This window comes from Rhipicephalus sanguineus, chromosome 5, assembly GCF_013339695.2.
Source record: "Rhipicephalus sanguineus isolate Rsan-2018 chromosome 5, BIME_Rsan_1.4, whole genome shotgun sequence".
Lineage (NCBI taxonomy): Eukaryota > Metazoa > Arthropoda > Arachnida > Ixodida > Ixodidae > Rhipicephalus > Rhipicephalus sanguineus.
The window spans coordinates 107,280,500-107,308,361 of NC_051180.1; the positions used below are offsets into that span (position 1 = coordinate 107,280,500).

Below are 27,862 nucleotides of genomic sequence, written 5' to 3' on the forward strand. Positions count from 1 at the left end.
GCTGACCCGAAGGTCGCGGGATCGAATCCCGGCCGCGGCGGCTGCATTTTCGATGGGGGCGAAAATGTGTGAGGCTCGTGTACTTAGATTTAGTTGCACGTTAAAGAATCCCAGGTGGTCCAAATTTCCGGAGCCCTCCACTACGGCGTCTCTCATAATCATATCGTGGTTTTGGGACGTTAAACACCAGATATTATTATATCGGCAGTGTCTTCTCGTCGTCTCTTGTTCTCCCTTTTTCTTGGCCGCGTAATCTGCATCTGCTCGTCGCTGCCGTTCTCGCACAGCGACGAGCCTCGCTTCACGATGCGCTGTTTCTTCTTCTTCGGGAGTACGTACACTTTCTTTGCGCGTCCCATGGCTGTATCTGGTCGAGCGGCGCAAGCGTGGCGGAACTCGGTTGCGCGAAGTGTCTCCATCGCCACGCGTGGCTTAGCGATAGCAGCTCCGTGGTTATCGCTGCCACGCCTCCCATGGCTGTATCTGATCGAGCGGCGGAAGGTTGGCTTTTCGTGAAACGCGCGTGTTTTAACGGTGGCTTAAAGCGCTTCGCTCTTAAAAGTGTTAGGCCTGCAAAAGCGGGCGTAAGTGTGGGGAAGCAGATAACACTGACGCCGTTTTTCGTGTCGTCTATTCCTCTTCACTTTGTCCGTGTTTTCCAGGCTAACTTTTTTTTGTATGATCCATCAGTGCTAAATAACTCAACGTTCAGTAACAACTAGCTCAATAAGAGGACTATGAAAAACGGCGTAGCGGCAGATTATTGATTAATTCTGCCACCTGGGTCTATACTTAGCGTTCAAACGAGCAGCGTTATAATCAAAACGCGGGCGGGAGTCGAACACGCGTCCCTATGCTCGGATGGGTCCGGAACACCAGCTCGTTCAGCAACCACTGCGGCAGTTCAAAGAAGAAAAAAAGGTTCTATTGTTGAGGCAGTCTAATGGGCCATTCCGTAGCAAAAGAAAAACAAAAAAAAAAAAAAACGAGCGATGTGACGAATTGGGATTACCAGAGCGAGAGAATGAGTGAGAAAGATAGTGATATTTTTGCGTCTAAGAAAGACTCGCATGACTTCACGTGACGTCCGCATAACAACAACAACGAAAAAGTTTTTGTAAGAACGCTGAGTACGAGGGCAACCTTTTTTTTTCTCCTGTTTATACCTCGCAGTCCTTAATAAAGACGATCCCTTCTCGCGCATTTTCGAGATTCATTTTCGAGATTCATTTTCAAGGTTGGGGGTAGTGTACGACGGGGGAGGGAGTTAAAAGGCTTTCTGAAGCGCTTCAGAGCAACGTCAGTCTAAAACATTTACCATAAATAGCGAAAAATTGTCAGACACAAAACAGTCACACCGGCTCCTCATTATTCCTCGAGAAGAGGGCATCATCTTTGGCCGCAGGGTGATGCGAGTGCACTTTTACGGCGCCAGAAGAGAAGCTGCGTGGAGCCACTTCTTGACAAAAAAAAAAATCGAGTGCGATGGAGCGTGTGGCCGGCTTACACAACAAAACAAAAGCTATCGCATAATAGGGTAGGCCGCCCATCGGGCTCGAGAGAAAATGTAATCCCATGTCTTTTGTCGACCGTGTCGTTGTTCGGGGGGTGACAAAAAGGCCACCTCCCCCCTTCCCCGGATTTATTTCTTAATTTTTTTTGGTGACGCCACCATAGTTCGCCTTTGGCAATATAGCCTACTTACTGCATCCCCAGCGCGAAAAAGAGATCACTTTTTTTTTTCCTAAGTCATTTCTCCTGCTGATGCAATTGGACGAGAGTGTCTCTTTCTTGGTAGAAACTCATCTTTTCTACTTCGTAACCCATAAAAGAAAGAAGGAATAAAAAGAAAAAAAAAGAGGTTTCGGTATAACACGCGTGATTACTACGTAGTAAGAACTGTAAAAAAAAAAGAAAGAAAAAAACGTGGGTCTTCTGTTCGCGGACTTTAAGCATTAAAACGAGCTTGGGTCAGCGAAGAGGGCTCGGAGACGACGTTCTGATCCTCTGACTTTTGATAACTGGACAAAAAGGCGAAGATTACAGCGGGCGAACTTCAAAGGCGAGAGAAGAAGTCCACTTCGAAAGAAGGCTGGTGGGAGCGTCGAAGAGGAGACGCTTGCAGTCTTATGCGACGGAAAAAGTCTTTGGCTTAGACTTGTATGACTCGGATAAATGAAGGAATCTAATACTTTTACACATGGTAGTAGATGGAATCGCATCTCACGTCTTGTTGTCCCAAGATGCGAGGCCCCCCCCCCCCCTAATAACTCGTCTTTGCACTACGCCCTTATCGTAAGGTCTCAATGGGAGGGGCTCGGGGAGAGGGGGGGGGGGGTGCTGCGATGGAACTATGACCCCCCCCCCCCCCGCTACGCACGCTTATGGGTGTACTGATATTGCAGAGGTCTGCAGACTGAGCAATAAGCCCGACGTTGAGACTCAGCGCGTCATCGTCATTAGAAATAGCGGCTACCGTAGATTTTTATGTGTTAACAGGATCTACGTCCCTTATAATCGCACTCATGCTGATAAGCGCACTAGTTCCTTCTATTTGAGACCATTGTTTATAATTACTAGCCCCGCCACGGTGGTCTAGTCGTTATGACGCTCGACTGCTGATTCGAAGGTCGCGGGATCGCATCCCGGCCGCGGCGGCTGCATTTTCAATGTAGGCGAAAATGTTTGAGGCCCGTGTACTTTGATTTAGGTTGGTTGGTTGGTTGAAAAACTTTACTTGGGTCCTGCAAGGCGCGCGTCAGCGCGCAGCGGGCGACTCCCACGTCGGGACCGTCAGACCAAGCCTGCCGGCCGCTCCGCGGGCCTGCTGGACGGCCCAGAGCTGGTCAGCCAGGAGGGAGCTGCGGAGGGCCGCCTCCCACCTGGCCGAAGCAGTATCGGGGTTAGTGTGCGTTGCCTTGCACTCCCAGAGCATATGCGCTAGCGTGGCTACGTCTCCGCATGCGGGGCAAGCGTCACTGGGGAATACCTCGGGATAAATGGCGTGTAAGGAGCTCGGATTAGGGTACGTCTCCGTCTGCAGTAGTCTGAGCGTAAGGGCCTGAGGCCTATTAAGTTTGGGGTGAGGAAGTGGGTACACTCTTCGCGCGAGGTAAAAATGTTTCGTTATTTCGTTGTATGTGGCAGGCGCGTGCACGTTAAAGAACTCCAAGCGGTTAATTTCCGGAGCCCTCCACTACGGCGTCCCTCATAATCATATCGTGGTTGTGGGACGTTAAATCTCACATTTATTATTATTATTATTATTATTATTATTATTATTATTATTATTATTATTATTATTATTATTATTATTATTATTATTATTATTATTATTATTTCCCAGTGTTTAAGTCTGGCTGTAAAAGTGACGTCTCGAACTACCGCCCTATTTCCCTTCTTTGTGCCGCATCCAAAATCTTTGAGCTTGCTCTTCACAAAATATTGTCTTTTGATGTAAAAAATTTATTGATTGTGAATCAGCATGGGTTTCTCGCTGGCCGCTCAACTGTCACTAATCTTGCCAGTTTCATGATGCAAGTCTCCACGCCTATTTCGCAGAGAGGACAGGTTGACGCTATTTACTGTGACCTTAGCAAAGCTTTTGATGTTGTCAGCCATTCGCTGCTTGTGGATAAACTTGCACAGTTTGATGTTGATTCTTCAATTGTGAATTTCCTCCATAGCTATCTTCTTGATAGATTATGTTACGTTGCCGTTAATGGCCAAACGTCCTCTTTGTATAAAGCTACTAGTGGGGTTCCTCAAGGGTCGGTACTGGGCCCACTCCTCTTTTTAATTTATGTTAATGATGTTTCTTCTGTCATTCGGAATTCTTCTTTCCTTTTGTATGCCGATGACATAAAGATATTTAAGGAAATTCATTCAGTTATCGATTGCCGCTTGCTGCAATCTGATTTGTGTTCTTTTTCTGAATGGTGCAGGAGCAATAACCTCTCCCTAAATATTTCAAAAACCAAGGTAATGAGTTTCACTCGAAAAACATCTAGTGTGCCATTTTTATATTCTGTCAATTCTGTGTCGTTGTGTAAGGTATGTGAGATCAATGATCTAGGTGTTCTTTTTGATAGCACCTTACACTTTTCTGCTCACGCCATGCGTGTTGCTTTGCGGGGTCTTCGCACCCTAGGCTGTGTTTGCAGAATGTCTAGAGAATTCCGTTCTCCTGTGCCCTTCCGAAAATTGTACACCGCGCTATGTCTTCCTCAACTAGAGTATGCATCTGTGATCTGGAATGGCATTCCTAATTCCAGCAGCAACGCCATTGAGCGAGTCCAGAAAAAATTCCTAAGCATTTACAACCATCGTTTCGCTAGAAATCTGCTGGATTATTATCATTGCCATCACTTTGCTGCCGACGAAATCGCGCTGATCTGTTATTTCTTTACAAGCTTGTGCATGGTATCATATCCTGCCCTGTACTGCTCAACTGTCAATTTCCGAATTCCACGTAAGCTGACCAGAGAGAATAGACCTTTTCATGTAACCGCCTGCCTCTGTGAACATTCGATCATTGGCAGGATACAACGTCTTTACAATGCTTACTTTTTGGAGCTAGATGTTTTTCACAGCTCCCAGTCGTTGTTCTGCTCCGAGCTTTGCACTGTACTTACATAGCCTCGTACACTGTCGACCTTTTTTTTTCTGCGCATAGCTGTATATGTGCAATTTTATAACGTTTTTTATCCCTGATATTTTATTATGAATGTTGGCCTTTGTTTGTTCTTTCTTGTTTTTTTTTTTGTTTTTCGTGCGCCAGTACAAAGACCTTATGGTTGTTCCTGGGCACGTTAAATAAACGTTTGATTGATTATTATTATTATTATTATTATTATTATTATTATTATTATTATTATTATTATTATTATTATTATTATCTAATTACTTGGTTCGACAATAATAAAAAATTCTGCTGGCTGAAATCAGCAGCAGCTGCCGTCACCAGAAAAAAAAGTTTTAGCTTACTAATTAAAACCGAAGCAAGAAAGATAACGCTTAATTTTAAAACTACGTTGTTTAGAAAGCCTGGTGGTGTGTTTGTTCTACACGGATCTCGAATCCACAGGCGGAGAGGCAGACATTAGCCGCTTATGAATGCAATCGAAGTTCGCTAAAAATACGGAGCTGAATATATATATAAAGAAAAAGCTTCTCGCTCGATCGGCAGAGCTGTTTGCCCACGTGCCGTCCGCTGTCGCAAATATAACCGTCATGATTAGTTTGTACCAGTTGCTATGGACAGATCTAACGTGGCACCTTTCTTGCGAGTATATACTGCCTGTGGCTGTATGTAATTCTCGCTTCGATGCTGTGACAGTTACAGAGAGCACCTACCCCTTGAAATGGTAACAGATAGAAAACGTTTTTTAGGCTCAAAAATGGCCGCACTGGCTTATATATTTGTGAATGTGCCAGTTTCTATGCCTAGCAAGAGTAAGCGAATACTTCTTCAGCAGAATCTTTTGTCGCAAATGTGTTTAAACGCAGCTTTTTTTTTTTTCATGATCCCTCGCCAAATTGAACCGCCTGCTGAGGTAAAACCGGTTACTGTACTCTCATTTACGTTTGGGAATAAATGTACTTATTCATGAGAGTGGATACAGTGAGGGTATAAGTAACCTTTTGATTAAATGTCCTTTCGCTAATTCATCCCGGTGCTGGCGCATAGTTACGTATTTTTCAATGCTGATTCTGTATCTTGTCTCGTTTTTTTTTCTTTTTTTCTTTTGACAGCGATGTTATACGTGGCTAGGCGAAACCCAGATTCGTTCGTCCTATGTGCGCGAAAACTCCTAGCGCATATGTGCCATAGTAATTAGGCTATAGCCCCTCTATTTACCACTGGTACAGTAAAAATGAAGTCGTCCGCGGGAAGAAACGTATCTGCCACAGAAATCAGGCAAATTCGACTACTCACAAGTGGCCCACTGAAAATGAAGAAGGGAACACACGGGCGGCAATCACCGATGAAAATTTCTGGACACAGGTAACCAATAATTTAGAAGTACTTTAATGAGCCGTCGGAATTAACACAGTGATATAAACACGAGGGCCTCACGTTTCAGCTTCGGTGGTTACCAGCTGTACTGAGTACTTGGGCGGGCAGTGATCGTTTTCTATTTTTTTTTATGTAATACTGCAGATGCTGCACAGTTCTTGCGCGTGCGGTGGACGGTTTCTGCTTTCAAATAAATAAACATAAAAGAGTTACAAACTACACAAGCGAAGAAAGACGAGTTAGTTGGCACGTGTCTTGAAGTTGAAAAAATATATATATATATAGCAGTGCTTTTGTATCCTCGCCCAACGTGTCATAAATGTGCTTTGACCGGCAGGAGGTATACTGGGAGAAACTCCGGCCGACGATGCGGTCGGTGTCGCATAGAACTACTTTGTATTCAGTACAGCCTCGGTTACGTGCTTCGCTGGTCATCTTCGCAACGACGCCGACGAGATACGGTAGTGCATCGTCTCGCGAAACTTCCTTGCGTTGAAAGGCCTTCCGGCGCCTGCGGCGCTGATGGCACAGTACTTTTCACCCACACAAAGGGTGCGTAGGAATGTCGTCGTTCGCTTACTGCGAAAGACGACGTGATCTCGGCGAGATAGTTGTGGACCTATATACTCCTAGAGTTACGGACATTCCCGATCTAACGAAGAAATCTCTATTTCCTGTAAAATACCCGCGGGGTTCAGAGTTGTAACCAACCCGAATGAACGAACTAATTTGACCACCAAGCCCGATTTAACGAAGTTGTTCCTGAAATAACTGAGCGAAAAAAGCGGTGATTTCCTTCTAATTTCGACCCAGACGGGTTTTCTTCGAGCGTACGCTCTAACGCCATGGCGTTAAAACACATAGCACTGATAACCTCCTCGCATATTTCTCGTTCAGTCTGCTTGCACAATCACCGCATTCGTTCTCCGCGTCATCGCATATGAGTAGGCAGTCATAGCTTCACGTGACCGTCTACCTGGCCTGCATCGCCCGAACGTGGGGTTCCCTACGCTGGTCCCGCTCTCGACGCCTTTGTTTTAAAGGTTTAGGAAAGTGAGGGTGTTGGAACAGTAGTTATGGATGCACATACAAACGCCTTTTGCGTGCCACATGAGCGGTCGTCGATGAGTCGCATCGCTAAACTGCACGCCTTGTACACCATTACAAAGACACTTTCTCGACGCCCAAGGCATATGGGCGCCGGTAGACCGGTTACGGATGAGTCCTGCGCAGCACTTTGGATCTCGCGGCCCCTCTAACCTGCTCACGACATCGCGTTTGTGTACGTGAACACAACCCCTCGTAAGAGCAGAAGAATCGCAAATGTCAAGAGCTCGCCACATATGACTTCACCGTAATAAGGCTGTTTATGTAAGAAAGCCAGCTTCCCCGGTCTCTCGCGTTTAGTGGTGGCAGATTGCGTGTTGTAACACTTGCGTGAGAGCGAGAGAAAGAGAGAGAGAGAGAGACAGAGAGAGAGAGATGTAACACATCCGCGATTGCGTGATGTATGTGCGAGCTAGCAGTGTTAAAACGGAAACTCTAGATAAGCGTTAAATATAAACAGCGCACTTCATGCATTCTGAGAGTATTAGATGCAGGACCTCGGGCGTGTTAGTCAATCTTTCTTTCAACGCGCATAGAAAGTAGCGGTGTACTTGCTTAACCTAACGCAAATATTTTCTATTCTCATTACTTTCTATCTCACTATCTTTTCATCCCTTAATCCACTTGCCCCAGCGTAGGACAGCAAACCGGACGCGCGTCTGGTGTACGTTCCCACCTTTCCTTCATCTTGCTCCTGCTCCTTCGTGCGCTCCGAACTTAACAAACGTACGTTAGCATGAATAGAATCTCTCGATCTTGATGTTGAGCCTCAAATGGTGACGCAAGTAAATTGCGCGAGTGCGCCCGCTAAGGTAATCTAACTATTCACGAAGCAGTGCATAACGTCTGTATTGCTTATCGGACGTTGATTATGATTACAGAGCACGACAACGTGACAGTTAATATGGAGAGAGAGAGAGAGAATATGGGAAAAGTATGGAGGTTAAGTATACTACGTCCAGATTGCAAGGCTCAGTGTAGACTTCTAGGAGCAGTGCCAGACGATAGCTCCTGATCTATCTCTGTCCTGAACTGGAAATAATGCGTGTTGATGAGTGGGATGACGACGAAGCTCATAATGTATGAGAATGAGCGCATTGAAAGAGATCAAAGGAAGCGTGCGCGGTAAAGTTAAGTCGTGTCTAACGAGACCAGGACTCTTTCTTCTTTTTCATGATCGTGGGCAGGAGGGAGGTAAGGGGGGAGGGGGTGGGGCGAGTATGCGAGTTTCTTTCTCGATTGTCTGCGCAAAGTCACTGTTGCGTAACGGCAAGGGTTCACTACACAAAGACACCTCACAAAAGTCTTGGCTTGAGCAATACTCCCTTGCAAAGTAGGTCTCTGATCCTTAACTTCGCGGTTGTAATGAATCTGCAGGGTAAGGAGAGAAGAAACTTTCTTTATTAGAGCTCTCTTCGAAAAAGAAGAAAAAGTCAGCCCACTGTATTACATTGTACCACTCTCATTCACGCTATTTAGAGCGGAATCGTTCGTTCGCTGACAAGATCACATTTGCGGAGCCATCTAGAAAAAAGAAGAGAAGAAGAGTTCTAGTTTTATTTAATACTGGGCTGCAGTGTCTACTATATTGCGCACCAAAGAATTATAGACACAGACAAAAACTGGCGTGTCTGCTGTTTTCCTCGAATGGTGACTGCTTCCCTCGCGCATTCCGCTTTTCTAAAAAAAGATAGGCAAAGAAAAAAGCACTAGTGAAATAGAACATGAAATTAAAATAAATGTGACTTTTCATTAGCTCACGCTCGGAAAGTATTCTAAGAAACTGTCATTTTTTATACGCATAATCTGGCTGGAATGTCTGCGAGAGCGAAGTGGGGCTGGTTGCGACTGAGCACCGCGCTTTCGGCATTGTGTTATAATTACGGAACAAACAAAAAATAGTCACGCGCGCACAATGGCTCCATCTATCAAGGGAGCTCGTTTGGTCGCTCTCAAAAGCGCGAGCCGAACGCCCTACTTCCAGCTCATTTCTCCGCCGCCTAGCGGCGCTCCTGTAGGTGACATTCGCGGTAGCCCCTAAAGGAGGACTTCTTTCAAATGCACTCTCGCATTGGGCGTCTGCAATGGCATCGCATTCAGGGTGCCGATTGAGAGTACCGAGTTTCGAATAGTGAATTCAGCGTTCTGATTACATCTCGCACTCAGGGAAATACATCCAACGCAGTGTTTTGTGCGTGTGTGTGTGTTGAAACTTAGCATGCAGGCACTGCTCCGCGTAGCGGGACGCGTCTGAGAAGTACATCGCATTTACGCAGTTGGCGAACACTGCACGATCTTTCTTGTACCTCGTACGAACATTGAAAGCAGCGGAATTTGCTGCTCTTCGTTGCGCACTTCGTGTGATTTGCGACGAACTACCTGAGAAGTGGAGGGTGTTCACTGACTTCATGGCAACTCTTCAGCATTTGATATTTGTCGTACGCGGCGGACCTCACGAAAAACCAGGGTTAAAAGTGAGAGAGTTGCTCCATCAGCTCTTCGAGCAAGGGCACTACATCGCGTTTCCAGTGGCTCTCAAGCCACTGTGGCGTAATGGACAACGATTATGCAGATGCACCCTCTCGATCTGCACACGTAGACGGCGTATACAGCTTCGCGATCCACTGTGTTCCAGATGTACCAACGTACTATCAGTTCTACTCCCCCCTCTCTTGTCAGCGATTGCGACAGACGCGCGAGGTACGTCGAACTGAAGATCCAGCTTATCCCCGATGACTTATTCGGTTCTTTGCCCGAAGTGACGTACACGGGGGCATTGACACTGCCGTGTCGCTATCCATTTTGCGAGGCGCTCCGAATGCAGAGGTGACAAAACGCGTGTGCCTTTCTGAGTTGCCTCACCGCTCCATGGAATATTTAGGGCGATGTGCTCGACGCAGCCATTAAATTAACTGCAGACGGTTTCTAATGCACCAGGCAGGCAACATGAGTCAAAACTTATGCTCCCTCATCCTGTCGTTTCCAGCCGTTTGTAAATAATTGGTTTTAGTCGTCTGCGAGGCCTATGTGGACGGGTGTGAGAAATGAATCAGCAGCTTGGATGAAGCAACGAACACATAAACGCCATTTATATAGAGAAAATGCCGTAAAAAGTAGCATGATGGCGGAAAAAAGTGCTGACGCGGGTTGCTACACACACTGACATCTGAGGACACATAGCAACGCTGGCAACTTGGACCTGTCCAGCTGCGACGCGACTCTCTGACGAATGGCCGAAAACCGGGAGAGAGCATTAGTCTGCGAGACGCGATCGGTACACGACACACGTGTCCCACGGCCACGTTCTCTCGAATGTGACCTGCGTTCAGAGTCCAAACGCTGAAACCTGACTCGAGTGGCTTAGAAAAGTTCTGCTCGGCGAGTCACCGACAGCTACTAAGTGGACGAGAGCGGCTTTCGTTTCATTAAAACGACCCGAGTGTAACGGATGTAGTTATGGCTGTCGCGGAGGAATTATTAACAGGCGTTTGTATTATACAAGAGGGGCCGCAGCGGTAACGTAGTTGGCTGGAAATCCGATTGCCGAGTCGGTTCGTTGCCGGCTGTCGGATCGCATTACGAAGATTTGTCTCACGACCGTGTCGTGCATCCAAATGGCGATGTTATACACGTCGACTGACGCTCTGTGACGCGCGATTATTTCGTGCTTTCCAGCGTGACGGAAATTAAACTCGGCGGTCCTGCGCTACGCGTGATTGAACTGTAAGTGTGTTAGTGTAGTTAAAGTAGGGAACCCGTAGGGTAGGGCAGCGTAGTTACTTGGGACGGTAGTTCTGTGATGAACGGTAGTTTTGTGAACGCTTAGTAAGCTCATTTATTTTAGGCTGACATCGTGGCTAGTTCCACTGGTTGAATTGGGATACTATTTCAATGTTATCCTAGTTTTTTCTTGGTATCGCAGTAGTAAGGAAAGCCTAGCTATAGTTGGTATACATGCATTGTAGAACAGCGTGAAAACACAGGGACACAGGCTAGACAAAAGATACAGCCACTAACGTTCAAGTCACGTCTATTTGAAGGAATACAACATATATACACACATCAAATAATAATAATTGTTGGGGTTTTACGTCCCAAAACAACGATGTGATGATGAGGAACGCCGTAGTTGAAGGCTCCGGAAATTTTGACCATCTGGCGTTCTTTAGAGCGCACTTAAATCTAAGTACACGGGCCTCTAGCATTTCGGCTCCGTCGAAATGCGGCCGCTTCGGGCGGGATTCGATCCCGCGACCCGAAGTCGCGGGATCGAATCGCGCGCGTTTACCTGGAATGTTAGAAAAATGATCGGAGGTGGTTTAGGGGCCCTAAAAGCGCACGTTAAGGAACTCGAGTGGCAGCAGTTAATCCGGAATCTCCCAACTGTATATACGGCATGTTCATACATTGTCACCGTATCATTTTTTTAAAATAAAGACTCCTGAATTTTATTTATTAAATTCACACTTCGGCTTTTATCTCTGATATACCCACGAGCTCATTTTATAGAATATTTTGTAGATAGGCACTTTGATACAAGATTTTACGTTGTCGAAGGTTTACTTCGAAATCAGTTTCTTTAGCACTTGCCGTGTGTGGCTTAGCGGTTACCGCGTTGCGCTGCGGAGGATGAGGTCACGATGTACATACGCGGCCGCTGAGGCCGCTTTTTCAATGAAAGATGCCAGAACGATCGTTTAATAATAATAATAATAATAATATCTGGAGTCTTACGTGCCAAAACCACGATATGATTTAGGGACGCCGTAGTGGAAAGCTCTGGTAATTTTGACTTTCTGGTGTTCTTTAACGTGCACTCACATCGCACAGTAAAAGGGCCTCTAGCATTTCGCCTCCATCGAAATGCGACCGCCGCGGCCGGCATTGAACCCGCGACCTTCGGGTCAGCAGCCGAGCACCATAACCGTCACACCTAATCGCTCGTTTAGGCCTACTTCCTGTAAAGGTTAAGTTAAAATCCTTATAACTGCAAGATAGTAAGTTTACCGCCATAAGTTTTATTTCCATTATCCGCAAGTTAAAGTACGAAAGTTTGGTATAGGATACACATTACCATGACAATTACATTTTCTACTTCTTTTTGTAGTTTACGTGTTGTTGGCAGTAGATAATGATCGCACAGGCGAAACTTAATACCGATAACAAGCGCCACAAGCGAAAGGTAATTCGATATGTCTTTCGATTTCGAAGTTGATGGCAATCCCGCAACGAGCAAAAAAAAATGCAGGTGATTGGAACAAATGTTGTGATTTAAGCTGTAGTCTTTAAGGTATCCACTCGATACAGGTAACGTCGACCTTTCAGGAAACGCGGAAAAATGTCGTCCTTTGTTGGGGTTGTTATTCGTCCTGGCCATTACCGACTTAAGCCTTCTGAAGCGACGACACTTGCTTTCGAGTTTGAACTCGTATGTTTCTGTTATTCCTTTAAACCTGTGTAGGCTTCTCGCTTCAGAAGCTCGTCTGTCAGCCCTACCCCGTTTCATTTTCCTGTCTTTTGTTTTAATCTACCACTACTGCCTTTTCTTCTGCGCCAAAGAGCGAGTGTCAGTTCGTATATTTGAAGTATTTGCTACATGTTCCAGGTTCTAACCTTTTACGGTCTGTTGTTGCCACTATCTTTCCGATTTCCGATTCTACAACATGAAGTAGCAGACATGGTTTCCGCCGTGGTGGCTTGGGAGCATAGATCGGCAAGCTCACTCATGAGTAGACTTACTCTGACTCACTCAGACTCAGGTCGAGCCTTGAGTCTGAGTATGAGTGATGCCGTGTGAGTTATTTTTTTGTTTGAGTTCGAGTCTGAGTGAGTCCGCTCGTGAAAATTTTTAGTGAGTTTAAGTCCGAGTGAGTTCAGTTAAGGACAATTTTGGTGAGTCTGAGTCCGAGTGAGCCCTAAGCGCAAAATATATCTCACGAGTGAGTCTGACCACCGTATTCTCAAACAAGCCTCGACTCGAACTTCACCCTTCACTTGAACGAGTCAAGCACAGCGCCGCCGCTCGACTGAAAATGACGCAGTGGTTCTAACGAAATGATGCCGGCTATCGCTCATATGCAGTGAACATTCATGCCGAAAGGTGGATCTGCCATCGACATTCTCGAGTCAAGGTGGAGTGCCGAGTGAAGGGACGTTCTAGAGTACGGGGGTTAGTGAGCTCCGCATTTTTCTGCCGATCTATGCTTAGGGGGTAAGGTGTCGCGATGCTAAGATCGAGGACACGCGTTCGATTCCCCGCAAAGGCAGCCGCATTTACACAGGGGCGACGAGCAAGACCACTCGTGCACTTAGATTATGGAGTGCAGTAAAGAACCTAAGGTGGCCAAAATTAATTTCAGAGGCGTGCCTCACTACGTTGTGCTTCATAATCGCATTGGGGTTTTGACACGTAAAGCCCAAGAGTTATTCAATTTTTAAAGAAAACACTTCCTTCAACAGCGAGCACACAGATTCGTTACTTGTACGCATCCGAAATCCTCTTTAAATCCGGACTCTTGGCGCAGTTTGAACGGGGCATTTGTACCTTTATACTTCGGATCACTTCAATTCGTTTCAATTAGGCACAACGGATATTCGATAATTAGCGAGTCGCTAGGGTAACTATCTTAAGTTACTCTACTTGGCAAAAATGTATGCAACGAAAGAGCTGCCACAAGAAGCTACAGATATTAGCATCTTTACACGACAGCGATAGTTTGCAGAAAGTTATTACACGCCCGCCTTACTGCTTTTCCACAAGTGTGCTATGAATGCATTCACTAGAAAAAAATGTACACTGTACAAAATGTAAAGAAACGCAGCAGGATCAAAGCTTGCTGTATTAAGTTGATGAACTAGCTTCAATACTTGAAACTAATCTATACCACCCGCCGATGCCGAACAGGAAGCACCATAGAACACGCAACAATGAAATAGCGGAACAAATAGCGTGCGCACACACACCCACACACACACAAGCATGCACTCTCTAAACCTTTTGTACGCCACCTTCCGCATCTCAGCACACGGACTGCTTCCCGGCACTCCGTGCCGGAATGAAAATGCCATGTCAACGGGGCTCTCATGTGCGTAAACAGGAAACGCGTGGAGTTCCGCGCATCAAGAGAGTCTTCGCGACGTGCCTTTTTTAGTTGAAAATTTTCTTCCTCGACACGTGTATAGCGTAACAGCCGCTACCACCGATCTCGTGTTTCCTTTTTCGTTTTACTGTTTGCTTTCCTTCTTTACTAGAAAGTTTTGCGAGTGTTTCCTTACCGTCTTTGCGGCAGCAGCAACTAGAGCGCGCCGTGCCGTGTTTTGCTATTTACTCAGCACTTCACATGTCAGTATTTCTCGAAAAGAAAAAAAAAAGCGCAGCTCGACTGGCGGGAAACGACGCACTCCCAACGACTAGCGGGCAGCAACAGCGCGCGCGTGTGGCGAGGAGCGATAACGGTAACGCCTCGCGACTCCGTCTGTGAGGTTTCAACCTGTCGAAAGCGTCGCCGCAGCGGCGAACTGCGGCTTTGCGGAATTAATATCGCTCACTTCGCGACGGTGAGCGCGCCGTCTTTCGAGGCTCCTTCTTGAAAAGCGAGGAACGCCGGGCTCTTTTTTTTTCACCACGTGGCCATGGGTGGGAGGAAAGCTTTTGGCAACACAGCGGCGTCATTTAATACGACGCCATCTCTCCGTGGTTGGAAAGACTTTTTTAAATTGGAAGCGAAGTTATTCCTGTTTTCTTTTAATCCGCCTTCCCGCGGTCCGCATCAAATTGGAGCGGTGGATTTCACCACCGTGTCTGGTTATATCGGTATAGCCGGAAGCCGCGAAGAGGACCGAACTCAGGCTTTCGTATGCACGCATTTGCCAAGTTTGCGAGTAGTGCTAGAGCTCCCTTAACAGACTTTTTAACAGACTTCCCTATCTACATCTAGCAAGATAACATTCTCCCTATTTTAGTTGCCATCAGCAACGCCTTTATCAATGTCTTCCTAATTATTGACACCTGTGCGTTTTCGGGGGATCGATGAAGATGGATGTATAGCTCCACGACCGATTGATAGCATTTATAAATCAATCGTTTTTATTGCTAAAAATCGACACGGGGCTGCAAAAGAAGATGGTAGACATGTCTGCTAATCACTTAATCAGCTTGATAAGCTTAATCACTAAGGTTTTTTAGCATATAACCCGTAACCATGTGCTCTTTAATTCTGCCAGCGCCATACTTTCCTTCCCTCTTTCTTTATTTGAATGTTGCCAGACCAGCCGAATATAGAACCCAGTGCTTACCCACTGCATATCGCAACTACGGACTGACAACGTCAGATAGGTGATAAAAGAATAATTGAACTTGTAAATTAACATGCCGTTTATGAGGTGAAGAGAAAAGGTACGCCAAGCTTTCAAGAAAAAGAAGTAGCTGACATGTAAGAATTTACTTTTCTCTGCCTTCTCTAGGAAGTGAAGATATTGCTTCGTGCTTTTTTGTACGTGCCTGTGAAGCCTTCCTATTTTAATGACGCCTTCGCATTTCTCGGGGCTTTGGGTGGTTTTAGTGCCATATTTGATTTCGCGTGCAAGGCAAGGATATTAGTGTGCTGATTTTTTAACGCGACAGCGTTAAACAGCTCGTTTCGCAGAAATTCCAGTGTCGGCGTCGCTGGTTATGAGCGAAAAATCATCATCTTGTTCGTGATCGAAAAGTCGAGAAAGATGCAAATAAAATAAATAAAAATTTTCATTCCGAGTGAGAATCGAACCCTGACCGTCTGCATGGCAAGCAGGTGTTCTACCACAGACCAAGGCTATTGCTTTTTTTCTCTTTCATGGTATTTATTACAAATGTGCGTAATTAGCATACATAGCGAACAAAATACTCAAGGTGGCCTCTACAAGCGAGCAACGCTATTGCTTGAAATTGCCACGAAAAAAAAAAACATTGTATGAATGTCGTGTAGTGGAAGGAGTCTCCTTAAGGCATGTAATATTGCGTGGCAGAAGCGTAGAATCGCGCCAGGCGTCCAAACATGTGAATTGCGTAACGAGTGGGTGTTTTAAAGGCCCACCCATTACAAAGCGCTCAGACATGTTTATTCGTCAGCTGCAAAAGCATCAACAAAGTGAGTAGCTGCGTAGGTTCGCGTGTTGAGCCTTACAGACGCGTAGTGGGCCCTTCGCTGATTCGCAAAAGAAAGAATTGTGGTGCAGTGGGCACTTAACAACTGTACTTGCAGTAGGCATTCTAGGATACTTTGAAACGTCCAATGTTACGCGCATAGTCATTCGTTTCCTTACGGCACATTTGAGGCATGCACCGAGAACCGAAGCCAGGCTAGCAATGGAGAAAGCGATGCACACCGATTAAGCTATCGCGTTCTACTCTTGAAGACGAAGGTCAAGCGTCCTCCAAGCTTTTTTCCCCCACTTTTTCTCGTTTGCTCTTGTTTTATCAGTTTTCTTTTTTTATTGCACTTTTCGCATTACCCGTTTTCGTTTGACACACATTTTCGAAACTTCCACCGATATTTGTCTCTTCTTTAGTGCTGCCTGTTTTTCTTAGGAACACAGGAAATCAACCGAAAAGCGCCGCGCGTTTCGCGAGCAGCAGCGGGTCGAGTTATATGGTTCGAACACATGTTGGCGCGTGCAGCTGAAATCGAAGCCCACGAGGTGCAGCGCCAGTCTCGGATCGATCGGTTCTAGATTGGACTCCTCCGGGTTTGTCCAGTCGCGCAGAAATTTCTATCGATTTTTGGCCGCTTTCCCGTTCTTACTAAACGACCGGTAATGAACGGTGTTTGGCTATACGTTACGACACCGGAGGTGTTTCCTCCACGAACGCGGCTCGCGCAACACCTTCCTCTAGAGATGAAAGAAGGCCTGCGCCTTTTCGAGCCGTTGCGTCAGATACCGAGGCTCGGAGGCCATATAAAACCACGCCTTATACAAAACGTAAGGAGTCGCGTTAAGTACCGCCCGAGTCCTCGATAGAAAGTCCCTGGCGTGACGTCGCGATGGACGCCCACGGGTGTTCCGTTACCTGAAAGGTTGCAGGTTCGAATTTCTCCGACGGAAAGGGCGATTTTTCGTCCACTTTAATTCGTCTCAATTTGCGTCATAATTACGAAAGTGTTGTATGCCGGCGTCAGCCACGGCTCCACTGACGTATTTCCGTCACGGATATTACGTTGTAAAATATACACTGACAGATGGCAAAGAAAATAAAAACTAGAAGAAACAGTTCCGTGGCCGGGAGTCGAACCTACGACTCCTCGCTCCGCAGCACGCGGCGCGAACCGACTCGGCCACAGAGAGCACGTTCTTCAGCATACTAATGGCTAGCTATATATACACCATTTACCACTGGCGGTACTCGGAGATCGAAGGGCCCGAAGGGTGCGCTTTAAAGGTCGTCGCCCCGAGCGTTGCGATGCGCGCGCGCCTCAACAGGGTGTGGTCGCTCGTGTGCGCGCGCTTACTCGCGATGGGGGGTGGTTTGTACGTCTTGGGCTCTCACAGCAAGTTTGCATTGAAGTTACAGAGAGTACGACGGTCACTTCGCTCACAGCAGCGGCCGCTTTTGCGAAGGGAGCGCGCTGCGCGCACACAAATAAGTTACAACTGTGACAGTTAGTTCGACCTCCTCCCGTGTATACTTGTGCGTTCGTTTCGTGCGTCCTCCTTCGTGTTTTAGCAGCGCGCTTTAACTGTAGAGCTGTGACAGTTGTTAGTTCGCGCTCATCCTGTGTATGTTCGTTCCGTGCGTCCTTTCTGCTCGAGCTGCGCGTTGCGAGTTTCGAGCTCCTTGCCGTTCTTCGCGTGACATTACAATTTGTTGCTCTAGCATTCATTCCTTCGCCCTTGTGCCGAAACCATGCACAACAAACGCTCAACTACGTCTGTGAAGACAAGTTTCACTTCCGTGTTATACCGATTTCTATGGTAGAGGGATCAGCCATGTTTTTTTTAACGGTTTGCGCGTGAAATATTGTGAAAAATTCAACGAAGCTTGCATTTCAGCGCGTAAAAAACCAAGGCTGCATCTACTTCTGGGCAGCCGACCTTCTCAATGGGTCTTTGCGCCTCCGGCAAAGCATCCAATTTGTTGAAACAGCAAAACGGCTTGCGCCGTTTTGTCGAAGTGAAAAAGCCGCAGTTTCGCTTTAAGGGAGAAGCAGTGAATGCGATGACAAAGTGAAATGTCATACAAAGTAAGGCTAGCAGCTAACTCGTTTAGTGGCCAACCTGGCGTAAACAAAAGGAAAAAAAAAGGAACCGCCGGTGTGGGAAAACGTGGCCGCCGCAGAGAGCGATGCTATCACATCATCGCAAACCGAGCGGTGAGAACACGTACAAAGGTATGAGCCGTCTGCTGATCCCTGTCAAGTTAAAGCGTGCGCGACCGCGCCCGGGCGAGCAAAGTGTGCAGTTGAAGCCGGAGCCAGACAGTCGTCACTCCCCACCCCTCCCCCACCCCCTAACAAAAGACATCCGGCGAGTTTACGCTCCGCTTGAGCCACGCTCGTTGGCGCGCTCGTACGCTTTCACTTGCACATAGAACATACGATGTGCGTGGCATTTTTACCGATTTGGACTTTATGCGGAACCTTACGGCGGCGCCGACGCCCACGGCAAGATCACGCTGGGAGTGTCCATGTAATTCCTATCGCAATAAAACCGTTTAACCTAAGGCCAGGGGCTGTTGCTTTCGGAGAATGCGACGCTGTTTCTTTACTCTTTGGTGGCACGGGCAACGTGGCTCTCTTGATTTCCTTCGAAGCACTGCGGTGGAGCATTTACTTCCGGTTCTCTGAATACTCAGAAAATGTGTTAAAAAAAAATGACGCCAGGCCTGCGCTGAAACAGAAGCACAGTTACAGCGAAAGCTGGAAGAGCGGCGTTTCTAGAGCCCGTTGTAAGCTCTCCTGGGGCTACAATACAAGTACACTAGAAAGGTACCCACTACGCCATAAATCACAATTTTTGCGAAGTTGAGAAGCACCTACTAAGCCATTATTCGTCATTCTGCGGAGAAGCGAGGCACCAACTACACGTCTGTAAAGCATTAGATGCACTTTGTTGACGCGACGACGGATGGCGATGAAGAATTATGGCTCAGCCCTTTGTAATGGGTTGGAAGCTTTAAACGGCTCACCAGTTATGTAATTTGCATTGGGTGACGCCCAGTCGCTATTTCCCTCTCCCGCCATGTTGTATAACATACGTTGACGTGGGAGAGAGACGAGGGGGGCGGGGCGAAGAACTTTACTGAGACCCCGAGGAAATGGATCATGCGCTTATGGGCTTCCTTGGCAACCAATACAAGTGCACTTGCGAGGAACCCACTACGCTCTAAATCATTGTAATTTTACTGAGACCCCGAGGAAATGGATCATGCGCTTATGGGCTTCCTTGGCAACCAATACAAGTGCACTGGCGTGGAACCCACTACGCTCTAAATCATTGTAATTTTACTGAGACCCCGAGGAAATGGATCATGCGCTTATGGGCTTCCTTGGCAACGAATACAAGTGCACTTGCGAGGAACCCACTACGCTATAGATCATCGTAATTTTAGGGGCGAAGCTCCTTAAAGCGGCACCCGTTTGTCCCTCGTAGTTGTCGTAGTCGTAGTGCGTAACCAGTCGTAACGCTAGTACCAGATCTCGACCTCCCAGGTGGTGCCGGTGGGAGATTTTTCCTGTGCGTTGTTGAACAATAAAAAATTCGCAGCGTGCGCGTTAACTAAAAGCCGAATTCTTCTGTCTCTCATTCCCCATTAGCAGCCATTGGCATGTTCCAGTAGGAAACGTTAGTAGAAGTAGAAGTGTAAGTGTTAGCTAAAAGCCGACTTCTTCTGTCTCTCATTCCCATTAGCAGCCATTGTTTACCTCCAAGGTAGTGCCTGGTGAGATTTCTCCTGTGCGTGATTAAACAATAAAAATTTTGTTCAAAACGCCGTTGATTGATGAAATAAACCAACGAAAGACGCCAGATGTTTTGTAAAAGCAAAACGAAAGAACGCCAGATGTTTCTAAAGCAAAACGAAAAGACGCCAGCTGCTTAACGAAAGACGCCAGATGTTTTCTAAAGCAATGGTTTTCTAAACAATGAAAATTCACAGCGTACATGTAAAATTAAAGTGAGCTGCAAGTCGTCATAACTCATCGAACCTTTAGTATAAACGCGCCCGATCTCACGTCGGTGATGATGTACTGGGCAGAATTCACGGAAGATTCACGGTTTACCGATGAACCTCCGCAGCTTCGCCCACTCATCATCATTCACTCCGTGGATATGCTGTGATTTTTTGAGAAGCAGGGCAGCAGGCACTGTGCCATTTTTCGTCATTCTACGGAGAGCCGTGGTACCTGCTAAACGCATATAAGGCATTATGCGCACTTTGTTGATGCTGTGCCTGATGACGACGAAGAATTATGGCAGAGCCCTTTGTAATGGTTTGGAAGCATTCAACAACCTACTCGTTGCGCAATTCGCGTTGTGTGACGCCTGGTTACAAATTCGCGTTGTGCGACGCTTGGTGCTTATTTTACTCTTCTACCACGCTATATTGAATATGCTAATGTGGTTCCTTCCCGACATGAAGCCTGTATGGGACCTTTTTGAAAAGCAGTTTCAAGCACCGGCATGGCTCAGAGGTTGAATACTGGGCTCCCACGCAGAGGGCCCAGGTTAGAACCTCGTTCCATCCTGGAATTTTTTTTATTATTTCGTTTTTTTTTCTTATTTCGAGCGATACTGGTTACAGAGACCGGCGGCGGCGGCAGCGGTGGCGGCAGCGGCGGCGGCAGTGGCGGCGGCGGCGGCGGACAACTACGGCGCCAAAAACGGCCGGTGAAATGATCTCATAACAGCTTTCGCTGTAAAATAAAACTGGTAGGAAATCGACGGTACAGGTTCAAGTTAAGAGACGTGTATAATATAGAGTTATATTGGATGCATATAATATCAGAGCATAAGTTTACCTTACAGAAAATCCAATTAACTCACAGGATAATTAATAGAAATTAATTGAAGGAGTTCATTGAAAGAACAGATGGCTTTCTTGGGAGCAGCTGGGATCGTTGTGTCATCTGGCGGAATATATCTCAACAACGCTCTTCTAACTACGTGGCCTCCGAGATCCACCTCGGCAGCGCGTGAAACAGTTAACTCAAAAAATAAACCAGGGCACACGAACGCCGATGCGTGGGTGTTACTACAAGACACCTAATACCCTTGTTACACAGACAGCCTAAACCTCGGTTAGTGTAACCGCGGTTACGCGTCAGGTATTGCGGCATCCAGATTTTTGTATTTATGCCTGTAGAGCGTGCTCTGCCACACAATTGGTTATAGTGCAGTGAAGCATTTGCAGGTGACACGCGTAAGAATTTAAGAGGAAACTGTGCGTTAAAGAGTTTCGCTTTGAATTGAAGTTCACAACAAAATGAATTTTTGAAATGATGGGACCTTTAAGAAAAGGTTGGCTTGTTTAGTTGACGCTAGGACATGCATAATTTGGAGAAGATTTGAATAGCGTAACGGAATACAGTAACACACACGCACACACGCACGCACGCATGTACACGTGTGTATATGTATATACATATATAATTCGCAAAGGTGGGAGGCTATTCCTTCACAACTACATACAACAAATAGGCACATGGATCCCGCATGTGTAATATTTAGTATGAAGACACATATCGTGTGTCTTCTATTTTTGAAGGTTAAAAATTCAAAAATTATCTCTGGCATTTTACGCAAATATGGTATTTAGCTACATTACTCATAGAGGTGACACTTACCCGCACAATAAGTTAAAATGCACAATTGACTAATTAACAGAACTACACTCATTACCTTGTTATTGTTGTCTTTTGTCCGGACGTGTTCGAATTAACGAATTGCAGCCAATGAGTGCTTGAAACACATCTATTACAATAAAATTTTGGAACTAGCAGCAGTTTGGAAATGATTGCTGTCGAACATGCGATCAAAATGAGCTATTCTAGTTACTTCTTTCTCGCGGCGGCTGCATTTTCGATGGAGGCGAAAATGTCTGAGGCCCGTGTACTTAGATTTAGGTGCACGTTAAAGGACCCCAGGTGGTCGAAATTTCTGGAGCCCTCCACTACGGCGTTCCTCATAATCATATCGTGGTTTTGGGAGGTTAAACCCCAGATATTATTATTATTATTATTAATATTATTATAGTTACTTTTTGAATAAGCCTTCAGAACCCCATTGACAATTATTCCTACATTTCAGATAAATGCAGTAGTCGAGGCGATATTAACCTCGACCTGCCCACAGCAAGCAAGTTAGAACAAAACAGAACATTCGCTGTAAAGTAATTTGTGAAGGTTACTTAGTTAGATGCCAATAATTAGTTGACTAATTATTTTGATCTTGCCTGCGCCTAATGTTGTCCTCTTAACGTAATTCATAATTCAGCTGAAAAAAATAATTACGAAGCTTGCACTAAGCCGCGCAAGGCTTGAAACTTCAAAACTGGACGATTCTGAAGACTAATTCGGTGACTTCTAGGTTGTTTCTAGGCCTTAGCTAAGTAATGCAGGCTTTTTTTCTAGGTTGCTTCTAGGTCTTTCTAAGCTTTAGCTACGTGATTCTAGGTTGTTTCTACATTGATTGTCAGCTCAGAAAGGTTAGAGTTAAACCACAGACAGTCACAGGCACGACACGGATGTCCAAACTGCAGAGACAGAACTTTCGCAGCTGAAACCAAGCGTTCGCACCTCTCATAGATCTACGGGCGTAGGCCTTCCGTCGTTGGCGTAGGCCTTCCATCGCTCCGGAGCCACCGTCCTTTGGCAGCCATTCGTTGGGCTAACTGTTGTCTTCTTCATTTTTAGTAGACCAGTGGTAAGTAGTGGGATTTGCCTAATTTCTGTGGCACACAGCCTTTTATGATGGTGATTTTTTTTTTTTTTGGTTCTCCGGACAAGGAACGATTTGCTAAACAGATTCGCTGTTAAAACAATTATGCTACACGCCGCAAGTGATGCATAAACGATATTGTTAACAACAAGAAATGAAAAAAAATGGCACCATATACGGTTCTTTACGTTATAGTGTCACTATTACTGCCGTGATTACAGAATCGGTAAAAGAAATGCCGGAGGTGTATCGCAGTATTACAAAAGCCAAGGGAATGGACACCTTGTTAGAATATGACGGCGCTGTGCAAAAAGCTTAAGGTCGTTAGTGCAGCTCATTCCGATGGTCTTTCACAATCAATTATACAGTTTCTCATTCTTTTCTTGGAATGAGGAGGCGGGATAAGGCTGGTTTAGGGCCCAGCATTATTCCGTGGTAACCTTCATTGCGCGTCTCTAATGAAGCTTTCATCAGCTACGCACTTTACAGAAAAAAAAAGAGGAAATCGTGTTCTCGTTAATTTAAAAAAAAGGCTCGGCGTAACGACGTGTAATTAGTGCGGCGGCGACCGCACGTCCGTGTTTCTGAGCAAAATACAAGGAATAAGAAATTACCGCACACTATTTTTTTGTTCAGTAATTACTTGCCGAGGTTAATGCGCCATCTAGATTTGGAACACGTGCCCTTGTTTCGTTCCTATTTAAATCAAGGAAATGGTACAAATTACGAAACAAGCGAACAAGCTAACAGCCGTTGTAACATACAAATTAACGGACAAAGAAATAAAAAAAGCTAAATGAATGACTGAATAAATGAACCATGGGGAGGCACGGAAGGATAAAAAACTTGGAGGTCGCTTGAGCTTCGCCTTCAAGAGTAGAACGCGATAGCGTAATCGGGCCCCGTTTACATCGCCCTTTCAATCGCTAGCCTCGCTTCACTTCTCGGTGGATACCTCAACGGTGCCGAAAGGAAAAGAACGTCTGTGCGCGAACCATTGGCCGTTTCAAGCTATACTGGAATGCCTACTGCAACTACAGTTGCGAAGTGCCCACTGCGCCATAATTCTTCCTTTTACGAATTGGCGAAGTACCTACTACGCTTCCGTAAGGCCACACACGCACATGCACACGTTGTTGATGCTGTTGATGATAATTATGATTATTTATGCCTGTGCGCTTTGTAATTGGTGGGTCTTTAAGCCAACCACTCGTTGCGCAATTCGAATGTTTCGACGGCCTGGTACGATTCAACGCTTATGGCACGCAATATTACATGCGTTAAAGAGGTTCCGCGCACTACATGACATTCCCGTAGGGTTTTCCCCCGAAACAGTTTCAAGCACGGGCGTGGCTCTGTGGTAGAACACCTGCTCGCCACGCAGAAGTCCTGGGTTCGACTCCCACGCGAACCGAAGAGCATTTTTAATTTTTTTATTTGCACCTTTCTCGAGTTTTCACCCACGGACAACGCTGATATTTCGCTCACAGTTAACGACGCCAACACCGACGCCGACACCGGAATTTTCGCGAAGCAACCTCTTTAACACTATCGCGTTAACACACAGATAGACCAATGAGCGAATGAAGTTATAGATAGATAGATAGATAGATAGATAGATAGATAGATAGATAGATAGATAGATAGATAGATAGATAGATAGATAGATAGATAGATAGATAGATAGATAGATAGATAGATAGATAGATAGATAGATAGATAGATAGATAGATAGATAGATAGATAGATAGATAGATAGATAGATAGATAGATAGATAGATAGATAGATAGATAGATAGATAGATGTTATCCCTGTGTCAGGGTATGTAAAACGCCGAAATGTGTTAGCTTACCCCTTTTACTCCTTCGCTGTACAAACAAAGCGGGCACTAATGAGGAACGTGGACTCCCATTAGCGGAAAGGCACTCACGTTTTCCTCTTCGGGCTCCTTCATGGTTGGGTCGGTGCGAGTCGGCGAGAGGTTCGCCTCACTCCCTCCTGCGCTGCTTCCCCCGAGGCGCACCTCCTTGCGCACCTTGTAGGCGCGGAAGGTGGCCTGGATCTTGGTAGCCGCCTCGGCAGCTGCCCGCTCCTCCGCGTCCTCTCCGGACCGCTGGTGGTTCGCTTGCTGCTCGCCCTCCGCCGACTCGGGATCTGCGCGGAGCAATTAGGAAGGAAGAGTCGTGTGAGTTCCCGTACAATTGCACGTGATCGTCATTAAGCGTGGTCATAGAGAGAGAAAGCAAGAAGAAGAAAGGCAGGGACATTATCCAGACGAGCTCCCGGTTTGCTACCCTGCATTGGGGATAAGGAAGTGGGGATTAGTTAGGAAGGATGAACAGTGTCAGTTCCCGTACAATTGCACGTGATTGGGTATCATCATCATTAAGCGTATTCATAGAGAGAGAGAGAGCAAGAAGGAAGGCAGGGAGGTTAACCAGATGAGCGTCTGGTTTACTACCCTACACTTGGGATAAGGGAACGGTTATTAGAAAGAGAAAAAGAGAGTAGGAGAGCACTGAACGTACACTGGAGTAAAATCGGTGAATGAGGCCGTAGTTTCTCTGACTGACACGACTTCGCAAGTAGCCCTATACTGAACGAAACACAATAAGGAAGAAGGGAGGTACATGGTGGCGTTACTTAAGACCACGCTTAGTGCAAACCTACTAGCCCACTTTTCTGTTCTGTTAGAATCATCATCATCGTCATCATCAATACCATAACGATCGTCATCTTCCTATGCCATCCTCACTGCGGAAAAAGAATAACATTTTAGTATGCGGGCGAGGTACATCGTAGTGGGTGCGGAGACGCGTCACCAAGAAATGTTCTGTACAATTAAATAAGAGCATGTAATGCAGCACACATTATACACTAGGTTCGGTATGAACCCTGATTCTCATCGTAAGGGTGTGAACGGGGGTTGCGGCGACAAAAAGTTTTCTGGAATGGTGGTGGGTGTAAGAAAAGAAAATTGAAGCAGCTTCACTCGCTTAACTGCACGAAGGCTGGTCAAACATGGGAGCTGGTGGCATTACATTGGTAGACATATTCTGCATCGCTACAAACGAGGCCGTACACATTTTCCTCCTGCTCTCCCAACCAAATGTCTTCCATAATCTTTCTTTCTTTCTTTCTTTCTTTCTTTCTTTCTTTCTTTCTTTCTTTCTTTCTTTCTTTCTTTCTTTCTTTCTTTCTTTCTTTCTTTCTTTCTTTCTTTCTTTCTTTCTTTCTTTCTTTCTTTCTTTCTTTCTTTCCGGTGGCAAATATGCCTTTGCTCGCGGACTTCTTAATTTTTAGCGGACCAGTGGTCAGCAGTGAGGCTTCTTCCATTTCTGAGGCGCATACCCGCTAGGAACTGCGAACGCTTCGGAGAATAACCTCGACCTTAAATAGCTCCGCTGTTAAAAATTCAGCAGGGATCATGTAGGGGTGTCCGTGGACGTTACTTTAATTATAGTTGAAGCAGTGTATTGCCACCGCTGAAACTCGTCATGTATGAAGCGCGCGTTGCACCCGGGCCCCTCATTCTAAGCGCTTCACACTGAACGCGTTGGGTCATCTCGAGATGCCACCGCGAAGTTCGCGCATGGCGGTGATGTGGTTTACAGAACTGCAGTGCATGTCCATCTTAGCCTAAATAAGCCAGACAATGTCAGTCGCATTAAAAGAAAGCAAGATGCGACATCGGAAAAGAAAACACCCAACCCGTGTCTGTCATCTGCCTTTCCTGCAATACAGGCGCCAAGCCGAACGTCAACCATGCCAGTGGCGGTAAACTGTGGTCATGTAGCGCATTAAAAGGAAGAAGTAGGAGGAAGACAAGAGGAGGGTAGCGCTAATGGAACGTCAACTATCCCCTGGGGGTATGTTCATGGCTTGAAGCACTGCATCGGAGACGTGAGCCTGGACAGGTTCATTCACATAATGACTGCATGAGCAAGCGAAGAGACCTGAACGACAGGGCCGTTTTTATCCCCCTTGAGGAAGTTTTGAAGGCTGCGGGCCTTTAGGGAAACCACTAATACATTTCTCCACGCAAGCCGTAGGCTACAGAAAAGATTTTCACTCGCTCTTGCCGCAGGATTTGCCACATTTAGCCAAACAGTCAGGTTATTAACAAATTAGAAAAACATTAACAAATTAGAAAAAGTGCAAAAACGAGCAGCGCGTTTTATTTACAATAATTTTTCAAGGACTTCTGTTACGGACCTATTAACCAGAGCTCAATTTTCACCTTTATCATTAAGATACCGTAACTCAAGGCTTAAGTTTTTGTATCAACTGATTAACGGCCATTATCAAGTAGCTGATATTTTTTCTTTTTCTTCTGGCTACTCTACCAGGCAGAGACATGACCTCACCATAACCCCCTTTCCCACACGCAATAATTGCTTTAAGTATTCATTCTTTGCTCGCACCATAGTCGAGTGGAATAAATTAACTAATGCAATTGTTTCAGCACCCTCATTGGCATTGTTTTCATCGAAATTAGAAAGTGCACTAATCAGTTGAATCGTAGTACATACTACTGTACATGATTGTTAAATGTATTCTTGTATTTTTTATTGTATGTTTTTGCCCGTTGAAGTATTTTTTTCCCTGTATTCATTGTATAACATGCATATACTATATGTCATTGTACTTGCCAATTGTTCATAACTAACTTGATGTACCACCCTGCTAAAATCACCAAATGGTGATTGCAGTATCTGTAAATAAATAAATAAATAAATAAATAAAATAAACATGCGCTGTACAAGAACGTCATATGCGCGACACCTGCCCACAAGTTAGTACGCAGTTAACAGGATATAGTTAAA

The 27,862-nt window shown here is 45.8% G+C and overlaps 1 protein-coding gene across 1 annotated transcript in view; it reads right to left on the bottom strand.

Annotated features, from left to right (window-relative positions):
• Positions 1 to 27,862, bottom strand: part of LOC119394106 (uncharacterized) — a 129,427-nt gene that overhangs the window by 15,630 nt on the left and 85,935 nt on the right. Inside the window, exon 2 of the mRNA XM_037661353.2 lies at positions 24,967 to 25,190. Within this exon, the coding sequence (XP_037517281.2) occupies positions 24,967 to 25,190 (224 nt within the window). The remainder of the gene's footprint in view (positions 1 to 24,966; positions 25,191 to 27,862) is intronic.